This window comes from Dendrobates tinctorius, unplaced genomic scaffold (genome assembly GCF_039654945.1).
Source record: "Dendrobates tinctorius isolate UK_male_01 unplaced genomic scaffold, ASM3965494v1 ptg000009l, whole genome shotgun sequence".
NCBI lineage: Eukaryota > Metazoa > Chordata > Amphibia > Anura > Dendrobatidae > Dendrobates > Dendrobates tinctorius.
In genome coordinates, this window is record NW_027361677.1 from 18,468,973 (window position 1) to 18,495,275 (window position 26,303).

At 42.0% G+C, this 26,303-nt stretch overlaps 1 protein-coding gene across 4 annotated transcripts in view; it reads right to left on the bottom strand.

Annotated features, from left to right (window-relative positions):
* Positions 1–26,303, bottom strand: part of PIEZO1 (piezo type mechanosensitive ion channel component 1 (Er blood group)) — a 156,727-nt gene that overhangs the window by 90,971 nt on the left and 39,453 nt on the right. For all 4 annotated transcript variants that reach the window (XM_073583269.1, XM_073583277.1, XM_073583261.1 and 1 more), the window contains exon 2: positions 20,277–20,372. In XM_073583269.1, coding sequence (XP_073439370.1) covers positions 20,277–20,372 — 96 coding nt within the window. The remainder of the gene's footprint in view (positions 1–20,276; positions 20,373–26,303) is intronic.

The following is a 26,303-nucleotide window of genomic DNA, read 5'->3' on the forward strand; positions in this document are numbered from 1 at the left end:
TAGTGGGAAAGGGGTATATGTGAAGTGTAAAGGAAATGATGCATGGTTTTCTAAATATTTTAAAACGATACATCTGAAAATTGTGATGTGCATTTGTGTTCAGCCCCCCTGAGTCAATGCTTTGTAGGACCACCTTTCGCTGCAGTTACTGCTGCAGTCTTTTAGGGTCTGCCTCTACTAGCTTTGCACATCTAGCGGTGACATTTTTGCCCCTTCTTTGCAGACACGCTCTCAGTGACATTGGGTGGAAGTGTCTGAGCATCAATTTTCAAGTCTTGTCACAGATTATCAATGGGATTTGAGTTTGGACAGTGACGGGGCCATTCACACACAGGAATATGCTCTGATGTAAACCCTCCATTGTAGCTCTGGCAGGATGTTTAGGGTCGTTGTCCAAGGTGAACCTATGCTCCAGTCTCAAGTTTTTTACAGCCTTTAACAGGTTTTCCTCCAGGATTGCCTTGTATTTAGCTTCATCTATCTTCCTGTCATCACTGACCAGCTTCTCTCCCTGATATAGAAAAGCCTCCCCAAAGCACGATGCTGCCACCACCATGTGCAATGTTGGGGATGGTGTTTTCAGGGTGAGGTACAGTGTTCGTTTTCCACCACACATTTTGTTTTGCATTAAGCACAAAATTCTATGTTGGTCTAATCTGAGCAGAGCACTTTCTTCCACATAATCCCTGTACCTCTTACTTGGCTTTTTGCAAATGGGACTAATGGCTTGCTTTCAAAAATAACTTTCTTCTTGCCATTCTTCCATCAAGGCCAGATTTGTAGAGTATACGATTAGAAGTTGTCCAGTGGACAGATTCTCCCACCTGAGCTGTGGACCTCTGCAGCTCCCCCAGAGTGACCATAGGCCTCTTAGCTGCTTCCCTGATTGGTGCTCTCCTTGCTTGCAATGTCAATTTAGGTGGACCTCCATGTCTTGGTAGGTTTGCATTGTGCCATACTCCTCTTTTGGACGATGGATTGAACAGTTCTCCTTGAGATGTTCAAGCATTGGGCTTTATATATATATCTCTATAACTTTATCCCTCACCTGTCTGGAGTGTTCCTTGGTTTCCATGATGCTGTTTGATCCCTAATGTTTCTCAAGCCTCTGAGACCTTCACAGAACAGCTGTAGTTATACTGAGAAGAAAATCACACCCAGGCGGACGCAATGTACTAAGGTAATGTGGAAAAGATCGAGTATGAATACTTTTCGAGGCACGGATACATACTAATATATATTATACACACACATTATATTTACATACACTGTACATGCATACACATACCAAAGACATACTTGTGCATTCTCTCAGCAGAAGAAAAGGATTAAAGTATTCATTACACAGTACAAATGGGTCTCTAATGCAAAAACAAAAACTTCACAGAACGCAAAATTTACAACTAATGTGTGAGAAACTGACACAAGCACTTGGATTTAACCACAAGATGCAAATATATAGACAATCTGGAGACTGGGGAGACTGGTTCACATCCCAATGAGAACAACTGTAGTGCACATTAATTGCATGTTTGCAACATTATCAAGTGATGTGTAATGGAAAATAGCTTGAAAAATAAATAAATGCACGGGCCTAACAAGAGCGGGACTGTTAATTGCAGTTCGGCCAGTAGCTGCTGCAATGGTGATGCCATGTCGACAGCGCTTTTTTTGTTTGTTTTAGAAACTATACATCTGCGTATAGCAGAAAGTTAAAAGAAGAGGATAAGCCTTTGTGTTTTAATCTATTCAGATTTGCAGCCTCTGGATGTAAATTAAAAAAAAAAATATTATATATCTATTTTTTTTGTTTCTAAAAATTGGGTTTTAAATGTTGGGATGGCGGGCAGAGAATTATGTAGGATCATCGGAAAATAAACTACTGTTTAATTTACGTTTTGATGTTTTTTACTGTCATCTTCTATGAGAAGATCTAATAATAATACTGAATATTAGACATCTACTTTTAATTCTTCACATGTCTACTGTTTATAGTGGTGTTATCAGTAATTGTGCAGAAGGAGGTGAGCTGTGACATCGCCTATTGTGAATGGTGGATCCTGCGTTATCGACTGTATATAGTGGTGTTATCAGTAATTGTGCAGGAAGAGGAGGAGGTGAGCTGTGACATCACCTAGGGTGAATGGCAGGGCTGTGGAGTCGCTAAGCGAAACCACCGACTCAAGACTCCTATTTCCCTGACTTCAGACTCAAAACTCCGACTCCACAGCCCTGGTATGAACATCAAGTGCAGCACAGAATCATCGCAACTAAAAGCAAAGATCCTTAGATCAGGAGCAGAACAGATATGTATAGGACATTTTGTAACTTTCAAAATTATTATGAAAACATTTACATCACATCCTGCACTGAATCCAATGTATCATATATTTTAGGAGTCAGTCCACTTTATACAGACTCCAAGTCCACCAAAATGGACACCAACTCCACAACCCTGGTGAATGGTGGATACTGTGTTATCTATTGTATATGAAGGTGTTATCAGTCATTGTACAGGAGGAGGCCATAGGTGCGGAGTCCTGGTGTCAGCTTTAAAGCTAGGTTTCCGGGCCCACATAAATGTATATTTTACATAAAGCAGAGAACCCCAGTCAGTACTTTTGGTATACTCCAGAAAAGGGAACCTGCGGGTGCTGACAGCAGGATGGCGCCAAAGTAAATACGGAGGGAGCACGGTATTTACTATCTAGGGGTAAAAGAAAGTCTCTCCGCCAGGGAAAGGCAAACTAGATAGGCGTCAGCTGCAAATTCAGGATTACACGGTTTCATTGCTGAATTTTAATTCCAGGTATTAACATGCAGGACATCTGGGGCCGTCACACATCATAGCCTCTTGGCAGAAGGATAGGCACTATAACCAGTGTAACTAGTTAAATGGGTTTTCTCTTAAATCCTCTTTTTGTGAAAAGTGTCCCTCAAAAATATGAGGATCAAGGGACGAGACGTTGCCACATGTGATTACTACCATAGATAAATTTAGTAAATACTCTGGCCTATATATTAACTGGAACAAGTCCGCTCTCTTGCCCCTCTCTCATGGCCCTGTGACCCATCTTAGCTCTCTGTCCCCTTTGCCCGTAGTGTCTCACTTTAAATATTTAGGAATTAATATATCTAAAAGCAGTGATCTTGACCTACAACTTAATATCTTCCCATTACTGGAATTGGTCAAACTCAAATTCGCCTCATGGAGTAACCTTCCCCTATCTAATTAAAATGATTCTACTTCCCAAAGTTAGTTACTCCCTTCACCATAGTGCGGTGCTGGTTCCTAAATTCATCTTCACTAATCTGAACTCCCTGACGACGTGCTTTATATGGGGGAAATCTAGACCCAAACTTAAATTATACACTATACAGAGGTCTAGACGCATGGGGGGAGCGGCACTGCCAGATTTTTACTTATACTATCTGGCAGGACAAATTAAAGTTTTGAGTATGTGGACGTCGGAAAATAATCTACCTAACTCGGAACATCATCTCATTCATGCTGCAGAAATTAACTGTTCATTAGGTTTTTTAGAAACTGATAAACTTACTGCCCCCCCCCCCATTGTTACCTCTACTCCGTTTAGCGAGATCGGTCTGGAGACAGATCAAAAAAGTGATCCGCTTTGAGGGCATCATTGCTGAAATGCCACTATGGAACAATAACTATTTCTCGGTACTGTTGAACCACCCGTCCGCTGGCTTTTGGATCTCACATGGTGTTTCTTTAATAAAAGACCTATATGAAGGTAATAGCTTTATGTCTTTTGAACAAATCCAACTTAAATATAATGTCCCTAGATCCCAATTCTTCCATTATCTTCAACTCAGATCAGCTGTCTATTCGCATTTACGGTATTCAAGTACGACCCAACCCATCTCATCTCTCCCTTTAATAGGAATCCTTAAATCCCAAGGCCCTCAGGGCCTTATCTCTACACATACATGTTGTTGGCAGGATCTGACTCTGCTATAACGACAATTAGGGGAAAGTGGGAGGATCTCATTCCTGATGCTCAGGCTAAGGATTGGGAGGAGATTCTTGAATCTCCAAGGAAAGTATCTCCATCTATCAATAATAGAATGACTCAATTATATATCTTACACCAGTCATATCTAAAGCCCCCGTTACACACTGCGATATCGCTAGCAATATCGCTGTAAAGTCACCGATTTTGTGACGTTGCAGCGATATTGCTAGCGATATCGCTGCATGCGATACTTACCTCCGACCGGCTCCCCCGCTGGTTACCGCTGATCGCGCGAGAAGCTCCTGGACCATTCCTCGTCGGCCACTTCCTGCGGCGCTTCCTGCTGTGACGAGCGACGCGTGGAGCCGGGCGGGAGGACGCAGGATCGCCGCGTCTGACTGGTAAGTAGCGACCCCCGACCCCAGCGATGTCGCTGGTGAGATCTGCCTGTGTGGCAGCTCACTAGCGACCACCTAGCGATGTACCAGCGATCCTGACCGCGTCATATCGTTGGTCGGGATCGCTGGTGCATCGCTAGGTGTAACGGTACCCTAACTCCATCGCGACTTATCAGGATGGGTCGTCTCCAATCCTCGGAATGTTTGAGGTGTCATACAATGGAAGCAAACTTTTTACATATGGTGATGCCCCATTGTCCTTTCATACTGGTCTGAAGTAACATCACTGCTAACATGCCTAGTGCAAATTCCTGTTCCTCTTAGTCCATCAGTTTGTTTATTCGGGGTGCTAGAGGAGGAGAATTGGGGACACTATGTTAGGATCTTTCTATGCAAAACACTTTTCTTGGCTAGGAAGGTGCTGGCGTTACGTTGGATGGGAGGGTCAAGCCCCTCTCTCAGAGCCTGGATTGACCTGTGAACTCGGTCATCCCATATGAGCGAACACTTTATCAAAACAGGGGCTGTATGGGGAAATTTGATAAAATCTAGGATAGATGGAATTCCTCTCATCTCACTATATTGGGGAGTGGAGGCTCGGTACCACCGTGACTGTTATAGTTGGAATCTATCGAGATGTATTTCTGGCATCACACAATTTTTTTTAATATTATATAATGTACTAGGCAGCGTGTTAGGTTGTAGTTTAATTAGATTGGTAGGGCTTTTGTGATATGTACTTTCAAAGATATAGAGCTTGACCATGATTCTGTTCACCTGTTTAATAATTCATTATCTAAGCAATAACTCATAGACCTGTGAAACTAAATTGTATAAACAATTTAATGTGTGAATTGCTATTTACTTACAATTATTTTGGCAAAATGCATGTGTATTATTTTGGTGTATGCATAAATGTACATGTGGTTTCTCTTTCTTGGTTAATAAACAAATTAAAAAAAAATATATATATATGAGGATCATTAGGCACTTTAATACTTTAACCCCAAGTGATCAGATGTAATCTATGAAATTTTGAAAGTGCTCCATTCCATCATAGCACACCCGCAGGAGAAATGAGGCATTACACTGCTCCCACTGTTGCCACAATGTTTGTGGTCCTTCTCAGTGTTCACTCGTGCCAGATGAAGCTTCCCTCATTTGCTCAGAAACCTCTTAAGGCAATGTTTCACAAATTTCTTAATTGGGTCTATACGCGGATTTTTCCATGATTTTTTTTCTACTTTTTTAGCCATTGTTGAGATATTAACACTTTTCTTTTGAGTTGTTTAAAAGCTCCTTGCCTTAGAGACCGACCACGACTACTAGACATCAAAACACGCCCAGTGCTAACGAGTGCTTTTCTATTGAGCTTGTAAGGGCTCTTTCACATGTGTGTATCTCCGATACATGTGGAGACACGCACACATTGAAATCTATGTTGCTGTGCACATGTCCATGTATTCATACGGACCGTGTGTCCCACACATAGACATGTCCGTTATTTTACCAGCAGCATGGGCCGCAAAATGTTGCACACCCGTATGACACACTGGGATACCAATCCATGTGACACGTCCTGGAGCCTGAGAAGCAGCGGTACAGTAAGCGTTATTCCCCAGCGCCAGGTGCTTAAGACAGGTCATCAATCTCACCTGCTCTGCCGACGATTGGCGCAAGCAGAAGAAAATGATGAGTTATATTCAAGTGACAATGACAGCAGGCAGTGGCTGATGGGAGTGTTACTCCCATGGGCCTACACCTACTGCCGCTAATAACATTAACACCAGTCGGTGGCTGATGGGAGTATTTCTCACCCGCCGCCTGCGCTATAAATAAATAAAAAATCCAGCATAGGTTCCCCTGTATGCTCTATAACTAGCCAGGCAAAACTCACAGCTGAGGGCTGCATCCCTCAGCTGTCAGCGTCAGTAAGGCTAGTTAACAGAAATAGAGGGGTCCCCACGCTGTTTATTTATTTAAATAAAAAAACAATTTAAAAAAAATAAATAAAAACTGCATGGGGTCCCCCCCCTCATTTTTAACAACCAGCCTTGCTAAAGCTGACAGCTGGGGGCTGGTATTCTTAGGCTGGTAAGGGGCCATCGATTTGGGCCTTCCCCCAGGCTAAAATTAGCAGCCCGCAGTTGCCCAGAAAAGGCGCATCTATCAGATGTGCCAATTCTGCAGCTTTGCCCGACTCTTCCCACTTGCCCTGTAGCGGTGGCAAGCGGTGCTCACATTTGTTGGGTTGATGTCACCTTTGTATTGTTTGGTGACATCAATCTCACTGGTTAGTAACGGACAGGCGTCTATAAGACACCTATCCATTACTAAACCTATAGTTACATGGCAAATAAAGACACAGCCAGAATAAAGTCCTTTATTAGAAACTAGCTGAAGAGCCCGGCGTTGCTTGGGCATAGTAACCAACTGTGGTTAGCTATAACAAATTATAATGATTATATTGCACATAAAAACATTTCACATCATTCATTCAACACTACAGATTTGCAACACAAGTTAACTAAACGATTACCCAAGTATTGATAGTATTTTATTTTCTCCTCATTCAAGATTTTTGGTTTTTCCTTTCGGTGCAAAGATGAACAGATTTTTGGCAGTTCCAACTCTTGAAAACAGCAAAAAAGCAGAAAGGTTTACCCGTCCAGGCCTCCAGACAAATGCCCCGAATAAAAAGTGCAAAAAACACATTAAAAAAAATGTGGAGTATTAGCTGATATTTTGGCCAAAATACGTGAGCCCGTAACCTGCGCCAAAGGTCTCTAAGTTTACGGGTACCTAACACTAAATCCTAACATTTAAATAGCACAGAAAGAGGCCTTAAAAACCCTCCAATAATAGAAAACAGCAAAAATTTACCGATGAAACAACCGCTCACTTTTTATTCGGGGTGCAGTTGGGCCCATTTGGTCTTGTAAAGTGCGGTGTCTGTTCACATGGCATGCATTTTGATAGCGCTGGGCAGCCCGCCTGAGCTAATAGAAGGGTGTCACTACTAGGCTGGCATGGATGCTGTGCATGGCCATAGTGTGAACAGCGCCGCATACAAGTTTTTCATTGTGCAATAACATACCAGGCAACCGCCCCCTCCATGTATTGGTAGGCTGTGAGCGGTTATTTTATCGGTATTCTTGCACCTGTGTTGCCATCTTAATTATATGGGTCCACTGCATCCTGATAGTGAATTTGTCTGGAGGCCTGGACGGGTAAACCTTTCTGCTTTTTTGCTGTTTTCTATTATTGGAGGATTTTAAGTTCTCTTTCTGTGCTATTTCAGTTCCAACTCTTGAACAGACCATGTAAAGTTGACCATGAAAAAAGCATGGAGATTGCAAATCGATCCCTACTACTTTCAAGGACTGTCCCTGAGCATTGTTAATGGACACTGCAAATAGCAGTCGAACTGGAGGCGTTTAAAATCAAAAAAACAAATCAGATGGAATGAGTGGAATTCTTGTAATGAAAATGTCCTCTCCTTTGGCACATCCTGTTTCTGAGCTGTGTATCTAACCCTATCCTGTGTGATAATGTCTGCTGAGCTGTGTACCTAATTCTCTCCTGTGTGATACTTTCTGCTGAGCTGTGTATCTAATCCTATCGTGTGTTACTGACTGCGCAGCCGTGTATCTAATCCTATCCTGTGTGATACTGGATATCTGTAATCTGTATGTGACCCCTTCTCATGTACAGCACCATGGAACCAATGGTGCTATAGAAATAAATAATAATAATACTGACTGCTGAGCAGTGTATCTAATCCTATTCTGTGTGATACTGTATGCTGAGCCGTGTATCTAATACTATTCTGTGTGATACTGTGTGCTGAGCTATGCATCTAATCCTATCCTGTGTGATACTGACTGCTGAGCAGTGTATCTAATCCTATTCTGTGTGATACTGTATGCTGAGCCGTGTATCTAATACTATTCTGTGTGATACTGTGTGCTGAGCTATGTATCTAATCCTATCCTGTGTGATACTGTCTGCTGAGCTGTGTATCTAATCCTATCCTGTGTGATACTGACTGCTGAGCCATGTATCTAATACTATTCTGTGTGATACTGTGTGCTGAGCAGTGTATCTATTCTTATCCTGTGTGATACTGACTGCTGAGCTGTGTATCTAATCCTATCCTGTGTGATACTGGGCTCCCGCTGCAGTCTGTGTCAGAGGGTGGTCTGTGTTGGCACGGTAATAAATTGTGTTATTTCCAGCTTTACAGAAGGACGATAACACCATAGAAATTAGAATAATAATAGGCCTCAGTTACCACAACTGTCTACAAAGAAAACTGTTGCTGATAGCAGCCAATCACAGCTCATTTTTCATCTTTTAAACAGCGTGTCAAGTTTTGAGTGGCGGATTTTGTGTTTCGACTTTTATGTGGTGAGGTTGGTGTATGTGTTGAAGATCGTGGTAGTGTGTGGCGCATTTTGTGTGTGTGTTCAAATCCCCGTGTGTGGTGAGTATCCCATGTCAGGGCCCCACCTTAGCAACTGTATGGTATATACTCTTTGGCGCCATCGCTCTCATTCCATATGTCCCCCTTGTTCACATCTGGCAGCTGTCAATTTGCCTCCAACACTTTTCCTTTCACTTTTTCCCCCATTATGTAGATAGAGGCAAAATTGTTTGGTGAATTGGAACGCGCGGGGTTAAAATTTCGCCTCACAACATAGCTTATGACGCTCTCGGGGTCCAGACGTGTGACTGTGCCAAATTTTGTGGCTGTAGCTGCAACGGTGCAGATGCCAATCCCGGACATACATACATACATACATACCCACATTGAGCTTTATATATTAGATAAAACAAGACACTTTTCCATTTTTATATAAAAATAACAAACACAGTTATACTCCCCTAACTAACTCCACTGAATCCCTCGTTTCCTGTAATAAAACAGACAAAAAAAACCCTCACCTGTCAATCATTCTTTCCCACGCCATAATCCATGTCTGGAGGATAAATAGTTTTCAACCTGGACGGTCCCAGAATGTGACTGTCTAGGCTGAGAACCACTGGTGAATTAGCAGCATCATTGACCAGTGGGGCTGAACTGTGGTGACCTCAGCACCATGGGAAAGTCAGTCATGAGGTCACCGCAGATCACGGTGAGAAAATCTCAAGTTGATCTGCTGTGAACTCACTGACCTGAACTGCGGTGACCTCATCAGTGACTTTTTCCCACGGTGCTGAATTCACTGCTGTTCAGCCCTGCTGGAAACGCAGCCTCAATGACCGGCGGCTTGGCATCGTTCAGGTTGAAAACGATTTATCCTCCAGACAGGGATTAAGGCGTGGGACAGATTGACGGACAAGTGAGGGATATTGTTTCATTTTTTTCTGTTTTATTACAGGTAATGAGGGATTCAGTGGAATTAGGCATTATACTCCCATAACGGTGTTTGTTATTTTTAATAAAAATGGAAAACTGCTTTTTTTATTTCTAATAAAGGACTTTATCCTGGCTGTGTCTTTAGTTACAATATAACTATAGGATTAGTAATGGATAGGTGTCTTATAGACGCTTCTCCATTACTAAGCCGAGGGCTTTATGTCACCAGACAATACAAAGGTGACATCAACCCCACGAATATGAACCCCACTTGCCACCACTACAGGGCATGTAGGAAGAGCTGGGCAAAGGGCAGAATTGGTGCATCTAATAGATATGCCTTTTCTGGTCTGCTATTTTTAGGCTGGGGGGGGGGTTCCAATATCAAATAGCCCCTTACCAGCCTGAGAATACCAGCCCCCAGCTTTAGCAAGGCTGGTTGTCAAAAATGGGGGGAATCACACGTCATTTTTTATTTAAATCATTTTTAAAAAAAAAAAACAGCGTGGGGACCTCTCTATTCTTGATAACCAGCCTTGTGAAGCTGACAGCTGAGGATTGTAGCCCCCAGCTGTGAATTTTACCTGGCTGACTATAGAAAATACAGGGGAACCCACGCCGGATGCCTTATTTATTTATAGCGCAGGTGAAGGGTGATGAATACTACCATCAGCCGCTCCTGCTGTCACTGTTATTAGTGGCAGCAGATGTAGGCTGATGGGACCAATAGTCCCAAGAGTTGAATGTAACTCATCATTCTCCCCTGCTCGCGCTGATCGCCAGCAGAGCAGGGGAGAATGAGGAGAGCCATCTTCATCACCCGGCGCGGGGGAACAGCGCTTACTGTACTACCGCTTCTGTGGTGCCAGTGCATGTGGTACTGATGCTGCACACGGTTGCCACACGTGTGCCGCAAATATTCCACACACGGACATCTCCGGTACGGTTTTTTCATTCCAGTACCGGAAGAAAACGGATGGCCGCTGTGGTCGGTCTCCTAGGCAACAAGCTGTAAATAAGTGTTAATGATAATATCTCAAGAACGGATGCAAATTTTAATAAACAGTAAATTGCAAAAGTGATTATGCTCTCCAACAATATCCATCTATGTAGGTAGGAATAACCCTTTACACTGCCTACTTGAGAAAGAGAGGGTGTGAAATATTGGTATCTTCAGCCACGCAAGACCTGAAGAGTCACACGATACTATAGTTAATGCAAGTCGAGCGCTTACTCGCCTATTTACGTTATTTTCCATAGATCTTAATAGTAATGATGCATGTGTGGGGAAGTAAACCTAACTTGCATCCCTGCGATGGGGTCAGGAGACACTTTTAAGGGCTTTTAACTTTACGTTAAAAGGTTTATCTAAGACAACGCTTATACAATTTCTCCCTTTCTTTCTTTGCAAATACTCCTAATGTTATTGACAGATGTCAGAGTCATTTTGGAAAATATACTTTTGAGTCTCCGATTTCATGAGCATAATATTAAGACCCGATTGCTTTTACAAGTGTCCAGAAGGGAGGGATCAGCGTCAGTGGGCAATTGATGGGCGGCTACGGTCATCACACACAAATCCTCCTTATTTTAGCGAAGGCAGAATGGGGTCCTGACTTAAAGCCCCCGGAGATCTGATCCAACTACTCATCAAGTTACACATGACTGCGGCCAAGATCCCAGCAGGGAGGAAGCAAGTGAATGTCAGGTCTAATAGCAGATGGCAGCACGTTTGCAAGGCCGCCGGCTGCCCCGTCCAATATTTTTATTAGGAGTTTAAGGATAGATGCTCCGGCCTATGGCAGGACTGCGACGACGGCTTCCATAATGAATATTACAGCTGCCGACCCCCACCGGAGTGATGCCGCTCCTATCACATAGCTACCCAAGATAGAATAAGTGAAATTAAAAATGAAGGAGATCATAAGCACCCGTCCAAATGTCATACTGCTTAAGCATGTCAACGGGTTGGAAAACGTAGGAACAAGAACCCCTAAAAGATTAGCGCTGCCTTTATAAAGAGCTGGGATTGTCACCAGATTTCACAATATTAACTATAATAAATATATATTTCATTATTTTTCAAAGCAAGTACACTAGTCTCTTTAGGTCCAGGAAATGAGTGTGGCTTTGTGAAAAATGCCCCGCCCTATATTGCAAGGGAACCTGTCACCTTATTAATGATGCCCAAACCACAGGTGGCATGAATCGGAGCCTGGCTGCGCGACTGCACTTTTTCATGAACCAGTGCAGCATTTCAGAGGAAACATGCTTTAAAGATCCAGCTGGTGACCTTAGTCGGAGAAGAGGCCAGTTCAGTTTTGCCCTTGGCCGGCTTCTCACAGCGCCGCCGATTCAGGGGTCTCTCACGTGTGAATGTAAGGAGAGAACAATCAATCTCATCTAGCATCACTGGGAAGAGCCGGCCAGGGGCAAAGCCAGACTAGTTTTCTTTCTGCCTATTGCTCCTGGCCGGATCTATATTATATATTTTTTCTGAAATGCTTAGGCCTCTTTCACACTTCAGTTGTTTGGCGTCAGTCAAAATCCGCCCTTTTGAGAAAAAACGGATCCGCCATTTTTTCTGGCGGAATTCGTTTTTTCCCCATAGACTTGCATTAGCGACGGATGATCGTCCATTCCATCCGTCATTTTACGGATCCGTTGGAATTTTGGTGTCAGCCGTCTGGAGTAGACGGACTTTGCAACGTTTTTTGTCTGCGTCGAAAAGGCAGATCGCGACGGATCCTTTGGGCGGCGGATCCATCACTGACGGGATCCAGTGACGGATTCCATTTTTTTTTTTTTTTTTTTTAATCTCTCTTTCTCATGCAGGGATTTTTAATTTATATAGTATACAGCTCTTTGCCTGGGTTACCGGCCACCTCTGCGGCCGGTTTCCCAAGCAAGGGGTGCAGCGCTTGCAAGCTCAATGCTATAGAGCTTGCTAGCAGTGTTGGCGGGATCGCTGGATCTAGAGTGCCCTGATGCTACAGATCAGAGCCGCCCCATATTGCAGAATCAATGACATCCACATCGCTCCCCAAAGCGATTCGGATTATACAGATATTCGGAAGAATGTGACTTCTGTAATAACCTCATTTATATTCTGCAGAGTGTGAAACCACAGAGGCTGAACGAAACCAAAATCAGAAGAAAAAAAAAAAAAAACACATCGAAAGTAAATCAGTTTACAAAGAGTCACAGACTGTCACTCACAGCCACAACCTCCACCCCAAAAAAAGAAACCATGATCAGAAAAGGGCAAAGTGTGCCATATACAATGCCAAGTGTCAGGACGCAGAACACGATGATGCCCAGAGGGGGTTGGCGAGGTGGGATCAGTGCCTACAAAATGCGTCTGATAAAATAAGTAAATCCACATTCACCTTTGATGTGATCATAAATCACCAGAAAAGGAGCTTTTATTGAAAAAAAAATTAAAAGAATAGAAACTCTCACTGGACAGTCAGAATGGGATCACTGATGGACTCTCAGTTAACTCATTCTGCAGCCGGCAGTAGACAATGCAACACAGAAGCTGCACTTTTAGTAAATGGAGCCAGATTACAAAACAATGATATCAAGCCAAAAATACATGCATTTAAGTAAGAAGAAATGTCTCCAAAAGGTGGACAACCCTCTTAAGATTCCATAAAATGGTGTCCATCTAACAATTTACAGGTAGGTGCAGTAACACTTATCAGCCAGCAGAAGTCACTGTGTCAACTACAGACTGTATAAAAGGGGCAAAAGCCTGTGCAACTGCACCCTATACCCTCATCCACTAATATCATTTATCATCCATTTCCATCGTCACCGATTTCACGGGTCTCCCACTCAGAAAGGATCTAGAAACATTTGCATACATCTGTGTGAATGGGATCGGACGCTCACGCATGGTTCAGAAGGAAAGAAATCCTGCACGGAAGGAAAGGACTTCCACAGTACTTTAGATTAGTGGGATTTCCATTGATAAAATAGCCAGCCGCAATTACAAACAGGCCCTTCTGGAAGAAAAAAAGAAAAAAAGTCCTAAACCAATATAAATCGAATTTATAGACTATGACAAGGTTCAAGTCCTTTTGTACTGAAATTCATTAATATTTTAGAAAAATTAAGTTTTCATCAAGCGCCTGAATTCATTCCCATCAGAGGTGGTGTTCTTCCATCTATGTACATGTGGAATACACAGGAGAGGAGAAGCGCTGTTCCCTGTGCAGCCGCATGCCTGGCGCAGGCTGACCATAAGTCATTGGTTAGCATGAACCTTACATAATGTATTGTACCTAGAGAACAAAAAGTTTCTTTCTGGGTTCAGAAAACCTCTGCAGTTTGTTTTAGAAAAAAGAAATAATGGCATCAAAAAGTGCATGAGGAACATGAATAGCTTCTAGCGTATCCATCAAGCCGCTAATTCACGGAAAGCCATCAAGCCGCCAATTCACAGAAATGAAGAAAACAATGGCTGCAAAGAACGGCCTAAAATCAGGCATGGAAGGGTCAGAATGACCTCATTGTACCACATCGCAAAAAAGGGGGTTTTGATGAAAATAAAGTGTCAAATATACATCTGTCACCAATTGTGGTTATTAGACAGTTATAATAGACACGCTATGCATAGGCGACAGAATTTACGCAGAATGTCAGACTCTAATACTTGCTGCCACTAGTTATCACTGATGAATAGTGTCATATTGTTAATAAAGGATCATCTGATACATCTAAAAAGGGTCTCCTATACAGGAAGTGTATTCTCTGCAACATTTAGGTACGGCTTCATGGGGACCACAACCGTTATGCACCCTCAATCATTCTCTATGGAAGAAGAAAGAAATTAAAATAATGCACCTCCTCCCCAACACAAAAACTGGAGGTTACGCCAGCACACAACCAAAAGTCGCCTTATCAGAGAAGCATTTCAGCAACTAGGTAGAAGTTTCTTTAACTTTCTGATAATTTGCTACAATGTATCGATGTAGGTAAAGTCCAGGCAGTGTGGGAGTTCAACTCACTCAGCGGTACATGGAGGTAGAAAGATGGTTTATTATATGGCGGCATACACCAATAAGAAGGGGAAAGTAAAACACAGCCTTTCAGGCAAAAACATGAAAACAACAAAGAAAACAAAAATGCTGTACACAGTCCATACATTTGCGGGGAGCAACACAGGTTCAGTCTTTCCTCCTCAGGCCAAAAACCACTGGAGATCCTGTCTCCAGTACTGCTGAACCAAGACTGCCTCTGGAGCCCATACCACACCCTGGGGTGGAGATAAGGTGGACATCCTCCCACCCACTCTATGCATGTCCACATAAAAGCCAGCCCATTATATAAGTTAGCTTAACCCCTCACAGTACTTAGTGTGCTGGTGGACAAAACACTGGTTTAGATCACTGACGCCATTACGCGTAGTGACACATCTCCCCTCCAGCACTTTACCAGTGACTTTCTCACAGTAGTTTAGCTGAAAAATAATTATCAGGTCTGGATACAATTGGGAAGAGAGGTATCAAAACTGGTACAAAAAAAAAAAAAAGAAAGAAAAAAGTTCAAGTAGTTGCCTATGGCAAAAAAAAAAAAAAAAAAAAAGGTATGACACTTTCAGATGGTCCCAACCTTTTACAGAGCAAGTTCACATTTTGCATTTGGATGCACAAAACTTGGAAGTGGATGGCGAAAGGGAGATGTAGAGTTAAAAACTATAGTCTCTGTCCACATCTGTGCCATGGTTTACGACAGCTATCTAATGGGTATGAGGGTCTTTAGATATGTGCCCTTTCAGCCTATAAATGTTCAGGAACACGCAGATCTCTTAGGGTATGTGCACACGTAGTGAAAACTGCTGCGTTTCCTCTGCGGTTTTGGCTCTGCAGAAACGCAGCAGATTCTGCTGCGTTGTACAGTACCTTTATTTCCAATGCAAAAAAAAAAAAAAATGTGCACATGCTGCGTTTTTTTCCGTGCGGTTTTGCTGCAGTTTTCAAAACGCAGCATGTCAATTGTTTGGTGCAGAAACGCTGCAGTTTTACACCTCATCCATTATGAGGTGTAAAACCGCAGGGCAAAACCGCAGATAAACCGCAGGACTTTTGTCCTGCGGATTACCTGCGGTTTTCTCTACAAAATCCGCACACCCAAAAAACTATGTGTGCACATACCCTTAAAAAATAGAGAAGAAGGATTTCGGAGCCGTCACAGAACATCCGATAGGAACCAAATGGACACTAGCGCTAATTAAAACCTTGTTCCAAAAACTAACCAATATATAAACTGTCCAAAAACGATCAAATTTACATAAAATTCTATAAAAAGAAGAAAAAAAAAAAAAAACAGCAACATTGTGTGATGATGGGAGTAGTAATTGTAAGGTAGTAGGGTGTGCAACTACCTAATCATTACGCACGTTGAGTACTGTTGCCTAAATCTTTACTCTACCCGTAATCCAGATTGCTGGAAAAATTTCTGCTCAGGCAGTGCCGAAAAATTAAAAATAAAACCTGGGAAATTAAAAATAAAATCTAAATGATAAAAAGCTGAAAGCAACAGTGTAGAAAGTATGATTGCAGGTACAGTGAGCATAGAAGGGCAAAAAATAAAAAATTATATATAATTATAACCTGAGTAAGATGCTCTCCAATTTCACCGCAGATCTATAAACATGAATTTGGGATATAAATCATGGCTGTATAAGAAATGAAAGAGTCAACTTTATTCATCAGGTCGGGTTAGATCTCTGGGGGATAGCAGCAGGCCAAGTGCAAGTGTGGAGCCAAGCAAAGAAGCGTCTCCCAGAAGCAGAGAAGATCATACAGGGTCATAGCTACAAAAAAAAAGAAAGAAAAAGAAAAACAGCCCTTATTTACTCAAGATAAACTATAAAAGCTGCGGGATAGGGGAGAAGGAAACCGAGAAGAATTCAAACAAGGAAGGTTTAGATGGAGAAACAGCTTGGCAGACAGTAAAGAAGAAGAGGAGGAGTGACAGCGAAGAGAGAGATCTGCGATACAGTACAGGGAATAGGCACAATGGCAGGGGGCGAACAAATAAAGAATGTCAGATAAAACCAGAAAGGATAAAAACATCACTGAGAACTAAGAAAACAAAAGGCTACGTACACGCTGCTGCCCGTAGAAAAGGGAGAGAAGGGGAGAGCCACAGAGAGAGAGCCAGCGCCACGGGGGGAAAGAGAGCCAGCGCCACGAGGGGGGAAAAGAGAGCCAGCGCCACGAGGGGGGAAAAGAGAGCCAGCGCCACGGGGGGGGAAAAGAGAGCCAGCGCCACGGGGGGGGAAAAAGAGAGAGAAACACAGAAAAAGAAAGCGCAACATAATAAAAGGAAAAGAGAAAAAAAAAAAGTTTACATAGACAGGTGGAACAGTTATTGCAGACAAAAATGATTTAGAACACCGAAAGAGAATGTAAAAAGGAAGCAATAAAGAAAAAATTAGTAAACAGTAAAAGGTCGTGAGAAGAGGTTTTTCACATAGGCAATTTGTCAGCTCCTTCCTTACAGAATGAGATCGTGACCTCAGATGCCTTGACAGCCGTCAGATAATAAATATGATTGATTGTTCTCAGTGAGAGAAACAAAATAATAATCTTAATTATGAATCCTTTTGTTGTCATCTTTTCGGTTGGCCACTGAATGGTATCAACCACTTAGGACTCTCAATATATGTATATTGTCTTTCTTCAGATACTTTGTTCTACCACGCCTGATGAGGAGACCCGAGTAGTCTCCAAAGCTTGATTTCTAACATCACTTATGATTACTACAAGATTAATAATTTGTTTCTCCCACTGAGAACAATTACATTTTAACATGGTATCAAAAACTTTTTTTCTTATAAGAATTATTCAGAGTGTTTTGCAAATCCCATGAACAAAAAAGAAAAAACTCAAAAGATTGCTTGTATTTCTCATTCAGAACTGTGGCTCTAGGAACCATTTCCAAAGACCTTTGGGCTCCTAGGATTACTGTGTCCAGAATTTTTATGCTGTAACGTATTTCTGCCTTCACATAGAAGTCTTGTGATATCATGTGGTGACCATCATGTGAGGCAACTACAAAAACTATGTTATATTTCTGCAGCTCTTGTCATAAGATAGGACATAAATAGATCATAGTTTGAGGTCCAAGAAGACCAAGAGTTGAGACCTCCATCTATTTTGGAATGAAGGAGCCCTGACCCATTTATGGTATATCGAGAGTATATGACAATGTCTGATAGTTGTGTGCCTACACCTATGTCCAGAAGTGGGTCCCCAATCCAGTCAACTGACCCCTGGTGATAGGAGAGGAGGTAGTGGGACCATTTATTCAGTTGCATTCGGAAAGCAAACCCAGCCACCTTTCCATTCAGATTCTGACGCTGTCCCTTGTTCTCAAAAAAGGAAAACAGTCCGAGAAGGGAGATCTCTACTTAACCCATAGATCGATCATAAACATTTAAGACGTGAAAACGCCATGAACATACATGTTATGTGGTCTCAAACGTTATTCCCACCTCATAAACTGAGGACAATGGTAAAATATGCCATCCGTTGTCATCGGTGCAGATCATATCTCAGGAAACCAAATGTTGGGTGGCCATGACGGCATTCACATGGGGAACACTTCAGAGCCCATAGTTGAGATTGATAGAGAACCTAGCAGCGGAACATCCCCCTAAAATCAGAAACCCTTGGAGCACTAAGCAGAAGGGGACATGACTTTGGGAGGGGTGGACCTTTAACTTATAACTTGTCACAGCTTTGCGGTTTAGGAGCCAGGTGGAAGCTGCAGACAAGTTAAGGTGGACTAATGTTAACTAACAGACAATGTAAAACCTCATGGTGGTGACCAGGCTCGGCTTTGGTGGCCAGTTGCAAGGATGCTGCAATGCTAACGTGAATCGGAGGCAAGCAAGGTGGATAAGCACAGGAGTGAACGTTTACTGGCCCTGCTTGAATGGCCTCCAGTGCGCGCCACTCCTTTATGGCTGTCTGTCCTGGTGCTGTATGTCAGATAGCTAGGGATATCACAGTACCTGTGAATCCCAATGTGCTAGCACTTCACCTGGCTCCTACTGTGATGGTTTTAATCCTGTGATTTAAATAAAGCTGTGGCCATTTTTACAACCAAAATAACGCGTTTTGCGTTTTTATTCCAGTGTCTAAAGGTACTGTCACACTAAGCGATATCGCTAGCAATATCGCTATAACTTGTGACGTTATAGCGATATTGCTAGCAATATCGCTGTGTGTGATACTTACCTCTGACCGGCTCCCCCGCTGCTTATCGCTGATCGCGCGAGAACAGGCTGGACTTTTTCTCGTCGTCAGCTTCCTGTGGAGAGACGAGCGTGGAGCCGGGCGGGAGGACGTCAGGATCGCCTAGTGTGACAGGTAAGTAGCGACCCCTGACCCCTGAGATGTCGCTGGTGAGATCTGCCTGTGTGGCAGCTCACTAGCGACCACTTAGCGATGCACCAGCGATCCTGACCGCGTCATATCGCTGGTTAAGATCGCTGGTGCATCGCTAAGTGTGACAGTACCTTTAGTCTACTGTAGTTATGGTTGTTTTAAGATGGAGTGGGGGTACGTCCCATTTCCAAAAGTCACCGAAATTATCACATTTTTTATGGATAGCTTTATTTATTTAGGCCTTTAAATAGAGCTACTACAGTACCATAATTGTGAAATAAAATATGATAACTGTACAAGGGGCTGTCCACTACTGAACCAACTCTTCTTAAAAGATAAAATGTATATTAAAAAAAAAAACAAACAAAACCTGTTTCCTCGCAGATTGGCGCAGTGTCTTCTCCCAAGAATCAGGTGACAATGTTATGACATCTAACTGTTGCAACCAATATGCGGCCCCTGATCGGCTGCAGCGGTCTCGTGGCCACCAGAAGACATTACAATGGTATTAGAGAAACGGCGCTGTCCAATAGGAGAGTGTTTTACTTTATCTTATGCTGCAAAGTTAATTTGTTAAAAAGGGTTGTCCAGTGGCGGACACAAGCCCTCGAAGGTTTTTCTCGTTACTCTTTTGGCAGTCTTATTCTGACAGATGGTATTAATGCACATTTGTTTATTATGAGACATCGCTATCTGGAAATGTTTTACTACTGTTCAAAGAGGCAATGGGGAAAAAAAAAAAATCAAGACCAAACTGAAAGAGTTAAATAAACTTAAATCAAATCTGACATTACACGTGTGTAACATATGACTTTATGCTTTCTCTTGGACTTGACTTTCCAAATTGATGGACACACAGGCATGTAACTCGTTACAGGATGTCAGAGCTGTGTCTTGCAACAAGCAGAGGCAGAGAACAAGCAGAGGCACCCCTGTGATCATTACATGACATTTTCACTCACTAGAAACAAAGTTATTGACAGCAAGCAGAGATTTTGAACACCATGAAGAATCAAATATAGAAAGTCTTTTGGAAAAGGTTATACCAATTCATTACCCCACAATGTTGCATTTACTTTCTGAAACTGGAATAAAAGTGATAATATTGGTGCATATAAAGCATTGATACCTCTCATGCTGTGCGCAGTCGGACCACAGAACCATGGTAATAGGAGCAGGAACAGCAGGTAGATCAGGGACAATATGTTGTAACGAAATAGACAGGCTGTGGAGTCAAAGAGAAAAAAAATAAAATTCAATTTTAGTATATCATAGTAAAAAAAAAAAAAAAAAAATCAAACAGGACTTTGTGGTAGTTGTTTTTAAGTGATACATCGCTGGAATCAGGGACTATGTCTATAGATCATGATGCTGTCAAATTACATTTAAAAAAAAAAAATGCTGACAAATTTCCTTTAAGAAATGAGGAAAAACAAAATATATATATATATATATATATATATATCTCTACAATCACACATCCATCATACACGTCTGTGTAACATTTTTTGTTCCTCGCACGGCAAACAAGACACATATAGTTTAATTGATTAACATGCGCATCCGTTTTAATAAAGGATCAAAGTCCTCAGTCCATATGACTCGGAGCTTGTCCTATCCTCATACATTTTGCATATTAAAGACTATAGGTATCCATTAAAAAAAAAAAAAAATTGAGATACGGTATACTTTTAACTTTATTCTTCCGTTCACATTTCAATCATTCTTAACGAATCCATTGCTAAGAGTCAATTATGGCTATTGGGACCCCAACATATTCTCACCTTGAAATGTTTTCTGAAACCTACAGAATCCATAAAGTAATGGCATATCGGTAGCCAGAAGTGCCGATGTGCCAGTAAGAAAACAGTCAAGTGCTGCAGCCCCTTCAGTCTCATAATTGGAGGGGGTTCTAAAGGAAGGAACCCCACTGATCATAGATCATCACTTTGCAAAGTGGCAATAACCCTTAAACTCACAAATAAAAAGCATTTGCTGCACCCAGTGCATGATAGATGCTTTACTCTGTGGTTTTCCAACACAGAAGAAGGATGAGAACACAGGATGGTTTAATCAACCACTGTCTGCAACCACAAAACAACCACATACTGAATAAAAAAGAACTGAAATTTTGGGAAGCCGTGAAGCTGGCAGGCCGACTGTTTACAATATATTGTTATTCTACAGCTAATTTTAGAAGAGGCGGACGTGCACCTAATTAAAGTTCTCATTCAACTTTAGGCTCCTGAAGAGCAAGAATTTTGAAGATTGGTGCAACTATAGTTCTGACCACACGCAAAGGCCAATTTAGGACAATGCCAGACCCAAGACAACAGTAGAATAAATTCTGTAACTGCCCGCCCAGGCGTAAGGCTCAGTGTTTTTTTAAAGCAGTTTCTCAAAGTATTGCACAATCTGGCCTTGGGATGATTTCTTGGCGACTTCCACTTCTGGGAAGATTGTCAACCATCTTGAATAGTTTCTAGTTGTAAATAATCTCTCACTATGGAATTACTGCCTCCAACGTGTTTGGAAAGGGCTTGATAATACTTTTTCAGATTGACGGGCAACGACATGTAAAGAGATAGACAAGTGAAAAGACACACACAGTTAATGCCTCACAGAGTGACTGCAAGTGAAGACCGTCACCTTCTGGTCAAAGACAATAGAGAAAGTGAAAGCAGAAAGAAATGCATTAGTAGGAACTCAAGAGTGTAGTGAATGTTTACTCGGGGAAGAGATTGTAGAAGACACCAGGTCATGTGATACCTGCAATGCAGTTAGCAATTATAAAAGGCCCAGAAGGGCAGATAAGGCGTGAATTTGGGGCCCGGACCTGTAGCAGGATGGACATGCGCTACAGCGAGCTAAGAGGAGACAATAGCTGTCTACAAACATCTGATGTGATGTCACAGTGCAGAGGGATCATCATTCGCATTTGCACATGGACACAAGAGAAGAAATGGATTGAAATTGAAAGGGAGAAGATACTGATTAGATATTAGAAAAACATTTTTATTTTTTTTTGACAGTGAAGGTGATCAATGAGTGGAACAGGCGGCCAACGAGAGGTGGCGAGTTCTCCTTCAATTGAAGTCTTCACACAGAGGCTGGACAGACATCTGTCTGAGATGGTTTTGTGAATCCTGCATTGAGCAGAAGGTTAGACCCGATGACCCTGGTGGTCTCTTCCAACTCTAACATTCTAGAATTTTATGATTCTTATAGCCACCATAACAAGAGACCAGACCAGAGTGAAGACCAGAGAAAGCCAAGCCAAGTGAGCAGAGTCAAAATCAAAAGAGACGACTAGGCTGCAGAGGAGGGAATTTGTGCGAGTCGTCGCTTCCAGTATAGACTATGGTACAATTCAGGGACCAGGGCCGCACTTCAGGGAACGTAGATGGCCAGCGTGACAAGTAGCTCTCCAACCTGGGACCTGCAGCCTAGCAGGTAGAATCGTTGATTCCAGTTAGAACCTGTGTAACGTATAGTGCTGCCTAGAGTGACAACGATGACGGGCCCGGCGGTGACAGTGATGCCCTTTAACTTGGGGTATTAGGACCAAGACATCACGGACGATAATCATTTAATGATGATTTCAATAACATTGTGTCAATATCCTGTTCATCTGAATTCTATATTCTTCTTGTTATATAACTTGTTTCTTATTTTCACCCTTTGTGTTATTTCCTGATATTGTGCTGAAGGTCCCTCTTAGATTGTGGTACTGAAATAAATAGATGTTGGTTAAAGTATCACTGTCCCCTCATTGTCTTCGTGTTGTATCAGCGTACCTGTTAACAATTCTCTAAAATAGTTACTGCTGTCTTTCCTCCTTGGCATTTTCTTAACACATGATTGAATGCTCCAGAGATAAATCACATTTGCTGACGAACAATTAATCAATGGTTTTTGATTACCATGTTTACTGCTATGGAAGCAGTAGAGGCGTCAATCATTTTTCACACACAGTTTCTTCCTTTTTGCCCTCATTTTTGCTAAATAATGTCATGGTGGTTGTATTTACCCAATTTTAGGACCAGATTTTATTTTCCCTGTCTCTGTAAGTAACCAGATAATTCAAAGAGGGGTAAACTTAGTTTTTCTCATGACTGTATACATGATGGAATGACATGGATAATGTCATGTGCCACTGTCAAGACTTTTTCACATCTTGTGAATTTTAAAACTACATGCCATCCCAGAACTGTATGGGATTCATCAATTCCAAAAATGTCCCAATAACGTCATGCATACCCAGTGCAAATAATACATCTGATCCCATCAGGACGGACCCCGGCGCACCACTACCCCCCAGGGGTGATATTTAAAGAGATACAGAATAAGTACCGTAATAACTTAAAATGCCATAGAAAAAAAAATGGGACGTATTGCATTCTGTACACAACACACATGAAGAAATCCCACACTGTTCAATTAGGGAAACATTTCATAAGATGGGAATTCTGAGAATCAGAATTTAACATACGGGACCATTGTGGGAAATTATGTGCAGGGAATATTCATGCTTGGCTCAGAGTCTCCATACAGTGTTGTTAGCGCAGTTATGCTATATAATGTAGCTTCATAGTCAATGGGGGTTTATTAGGAAGGGTGTCAGCAATGGTTAAAATAATCAGTTCAAAAGAAGCTTTACAGATTGGACATCGTTAAGGCAATTAACGACAGCACATTCCTATCCTGTGAGCCGCCTATAAACATAAGAAGGAAAGATCCTATAAGTTAGGAATGGGAATAAACAGATTTTTAGGGAAAAGATTTGTGTTGTAGGACCAGTAAAATTATAGGACTCGAAGCCATGCGTAAAGGCTTTATCACACGAGCTGGGAACGAAGAACAAGCATTCGTAAGAATGCACATTCCCGATCAGTGGTCCATATAAATGTGCGTCGATCAGATTGCATCCTTTATGCAGGCCAATAAAGGGTCAATTGAAAAAGTGACAGATACCTGCTAGTGATGAGCGGACTTGCTGGAATAAGGTGTTATCTGAGCATGCTTGGGTGCATGCTCGAAAAATATGTTCAAGTCACCGCGGCTAAATGTCTCGCGGCTGTTTGGAAATCTGCCTGTATTCCCTAACAGCTGTGAGACATGCAGCTGCGGGGACTCGAACATATTTTTCGAGCACACCAAAGACGCTCAATTAGCACCAGAGCATGCTCAGATAACACCTTATCCAAGTATGTTAGTTCATCACCAATACATGCAAAAGCAAGCACAGACAGGTTACAGACAAGTGACGAGATATACAGTAGTTCTGTAGATCCCTCCTGGCACTTTTTACACTTTTTCTATACCTCATTGTAAGGTTCTCCAATGAACAGTGTGGAAATCTCTGATGGAAGAAGTTTTGTCCTACATTAAAAAAAAAAAAAAAAAAATTAATTATTATATACCATTTGTTCTGGTAGGTAATGGCAGGGCTGCAGTAACGAGGCAACACACAAGCTTAAAGTCCAATTTCAGTGTTTTTTTAATGTTACGTTGCAAACAGGTTAACAGAAAGTAAGGAAAAAACAAATCTACTCCAGCTTGGAGAACCACTGGTCCCAGACTCACCCCTTGCATGGGATGGGCTTAAGCGGCTGCCAGGTCTGCGACATCCACCAGGTGCCATTCCCAGGGTTGTTGAGAGTCTTGCTGCTATAGTCCTGCAGCACGGGGATCCTGTATACAAGTTCAGGCTAAGTCCAGCCAAGTTCCTGTAACTTCAAGACACACTCACCATGTGCCAAACACCAACCTCCTTTACATAGCCCATAACCCCTCCCACAGGTGAGGTAGACATCACATGGGCTGATCACGTGACCATGACATCATCGCAGGTCCTGTCTTTCGGGAAAAACCCGGCCAAACATTAACCTGCTGGGAGAAATGTATCTCCCATCCAGTAAAACACCTTTTACTGTACTACTATAATTATATCTATATATATTTATTTTTTTCTTAATCCAATGTTAAAGCTTTGGTTCCCACTGAAGCTGGATCTATGCAAATGCGAATCATTGCCAAAAATTAATTCAGTATTGTTAGTAGAATAAATTGAGACTAAATATTAAACCGACAGGACAGCCGAAATGAAAACCAGAATGCATTAATTATTAAATTGGCGAAGTCCAATACTGGAGCTGTGCATGGAAACATAAATGGGAAAGGAACGATACATGAAGCGGATTCCCAGCACATATAAAATATGGTATCCCATGTTAGGCGGCATGGACCTCAATTTTGGAGAGTTGTTATTTTGTTTTCCTAAAACAGTTTTTGATGAAGTTTTGAAAAATTTTGGAAGAGTTTTCTTTTCCCCCCAGTCTTTCGATTTTAGAGTTCCCAGTTTAAAGCGGATCTTGATGGAATCTAATAGTCCAAAGAAAGTATTTGCACTTTTTTAAAATCTTTTCAGTAAGAAAATAGTGAAAAACTCTTCATATTGACAGCAAAGTGGATTCACATAAAAATTAATAGGAAGCATTATTTCAACAGAATTTGAGAATCTGCAAACCTCCCAAATCATACCCTCCCCAGAAGGAAAAAAAAAAAAATACACACAACATAAAAGAGTCTTGTAGCCTTGTCCAGCCATCATACTCCCATCTTACCCCACTTCTACTCCCTGTAGATTAGGCAGACATAGGGGGCACAGGAGTATGACTGCAGGATGTCCCACTCCCATATTCTCCTGCTTCTACTTCATATAGGTTAGGCAGAAGTAGGGGGCAGAGAATGCGCATGACTGCAGGATTTCCCACTCCCATCTTCTACTTCTTGCAGGTTAGGCGGAAGTAGAGGGCAGAGGAAAATAGTATGACTGCACGATCTAACTGTACAAAGTTATTTTGTAATCTGTAATTATGGAATCAAATAAGTCCGCAAAAGAGATATAGCAGTCTGCTGGAAGACATCTCTACCGACTCCTCCATACATAGGAGCACGCAGTCTGCAGAGCACTGCTCTAGAAGAGAGCCTCTGCCAGAATCATTTGCCAGCAGCTTATCTTGCTTGAAAACAAAAGGATAAACAGTCCTAAAATTGGACTTGCCAGTTCCTTATTTTTTCCAAATTGTCTGTTGGGGGAAGAGTCGGGAGGCCTCCATCCACATTGGACTAATGGCAGGTAGTCTTGAGTGCA